The sequence below is a fragment of the Notothenia coriiceps genome, unplaced genomic scaffold (genome assembly GCF_000735185.1).
Source record: "Notothenia coriiceps isolate Sejong01 unplaced genomic scaffold, NC01 NC01_scaffold00027779, whole genome shotgun sequence".
In the NCBI taxonomy this organism is placed as follows: Eukaryota; Metazoa; Chordata; class Actinopteri; order Perciformes; family Nototheniidae; genus Notothenia; species Notothenia coriiceps.
In genome coordinates, this window is record NW_011360480.1 from 1653 (window position 1) to 3423 (window position 1771).

A 1771-nucleotide genomic window follows, 5' to 3' on the forward strand; every position below is an offset into this window, starting at 1 on the left:
TGCACAATGTTGATTATTCTCTCAGAACCAGCTAAATACTTGGGTCGGGGGTAGAGATCTTTAGAATTGGTCTGGCAACCTCTGTGACACCTCGTGGCACAGCACATGTCTTGTGAATTCACCGGCCGAAGCTCCAAATAAACCATCAGTGTTTGCCATCAAAGTTCCAGCTCTCCCCGTGTCTCTCTGAGTCCTGTCTCCATTGCTTCAGAAGTTTCCATCGCAGTCTTAAACTTTTGATCACAGCCTGTTTAAATGCAGTTTTCAATAGATTGCCTAGTCTCTATTTTTGGTCTCTTGCTCCTGTCTCTTAATAAACCTGTCTATACAGTACTGTAAGTCTTGCTACCATCTGCTGCTTCATCAATCAATATTTATTGATGACTTTCTGACCTAAGTGTGGAGGACTAAACTGATCTGTACCTGAAAGTCCACCATGGAGAGGATTTCTTTGCGCCACTCGATGAGGAAGGCAGAACAGACGTACAGGTGGAAGTGTGTGAACCCCTCTGTTTCAGCCTGTGGAAAAAGAGAAAAGACATGAACAGGGAGAACCAAGTCTGTCCAGCACTAGGAGGATTACTTCTAGAAAGATTACTTCCTACTGTGAGGGTTTGCTCGTAGTATACACTCTACCTGGTAGGTGTCCCAGAGACGAATAGTGCAACGAAGCGGCAGCTCCCTCATCAGCAGATTGTTCATCCAACGGAAAGCAAACTGCAGATACTCCACCTCGTACCTCTTGAAATGATTGTGAATGTCCTCTGGAGACAGACACACACAAACACATATGGGTTTCTGGTTAATAGGTCTTATCTGGGATCAGCTGGTTAGTCTTATATCACGTTATACATGTATGAGCTCATAGTAAATGCCCCAAAGAGGAATGAGCAACAGAGCGAAGACCATGTGACCTAAAGCCTAATGTGACACTCTCGGACTCACCATCTATCCTGCTGACCAGCTCCTCTAAAGCTTTCACTTTGTTCTGGATTCCAGGCTGAGCAAAGGTGTAGTTGTCCTGAAAGGAAAGCCCTTTCAGTCAACTGGATCACAGTTTTGAACTAAATGTTTATGAGGTGTATGTGTGTGAACAGACCTGTATTCCATCCAGCAGCTTGCTCATGCACCAGAAGCTGTCAGCTTCGATGTTTCTCTGGGTGTCCAGAGGCAGCGCAGCCACCTCAGAGTTCTCCACGTCTTCTGTTGGAACAACAAACAGCACTAAGTGAGAGGGAAAGGGCCTGCCTCACACATATGACAATTGGGCTAGAAGACTGATATACCTGCACTTTGTAAACAATGAGAACAATATTCAGGGACAGCCAAAGTCAAATTCAATTTCATTGTCAATTTCTCTTTGTGTGATACAAACAGAGAGATTAAAATGCTGTATTTAAATAAATAAAATGAAGGCACAACAATCCATTTATAAAAATAACAGTCTACACACAAATTTGGACAGGACACAGGTCTAGTATAGTAAACTAGACTTCTAAACAAATGAATATATGACAACAGTACAATGATATATGGAGCGTGCAGCTTCTCTGCTGGGGTTTTTTGAGGGAATACAGGAGGATTACGGTTCACTTTCCGCAGCTCTCCTATCTGACCCTGTCAATATGGCATCTCTTGTGTAATGTATTGTATATGTAATGTCCTGTGTATGTCACCATCTTTATAAGGAAGTCATCCTTGCATCCCCCCCCATTTATGTTTTGTTTAGTTGTTTTTTCTGTTATCTGGAGCAATGTCTGTTTATTTTATA

General features: G+C 42.7%; 1 protein-coding gene across 1 annotated transcript; it reads right to left on the reverse strand.

Annotated features, from left to right (window-relative positions):
- Window positions 1–378: 378 nt before the first annotated feature.
- On the reverse strand, window positions 379–1224 carry LOC104957825 (TBC1 domain family member 22B-like; the record flags this gene model as incomplete). Its single annotated transcript, XM_010785496.1, has 4 exons — window positions 379–519; window positions 637–764; window positions 946–1021; window positions 1100–1224. Coding segments are annotated over 4 exons (455 nt in total), but the record flags the coding sequence as incomplete, so codon positions are not given.
- Between the last annotated feature and the right edge of the window lie 547 nt (window positions 1225–1771).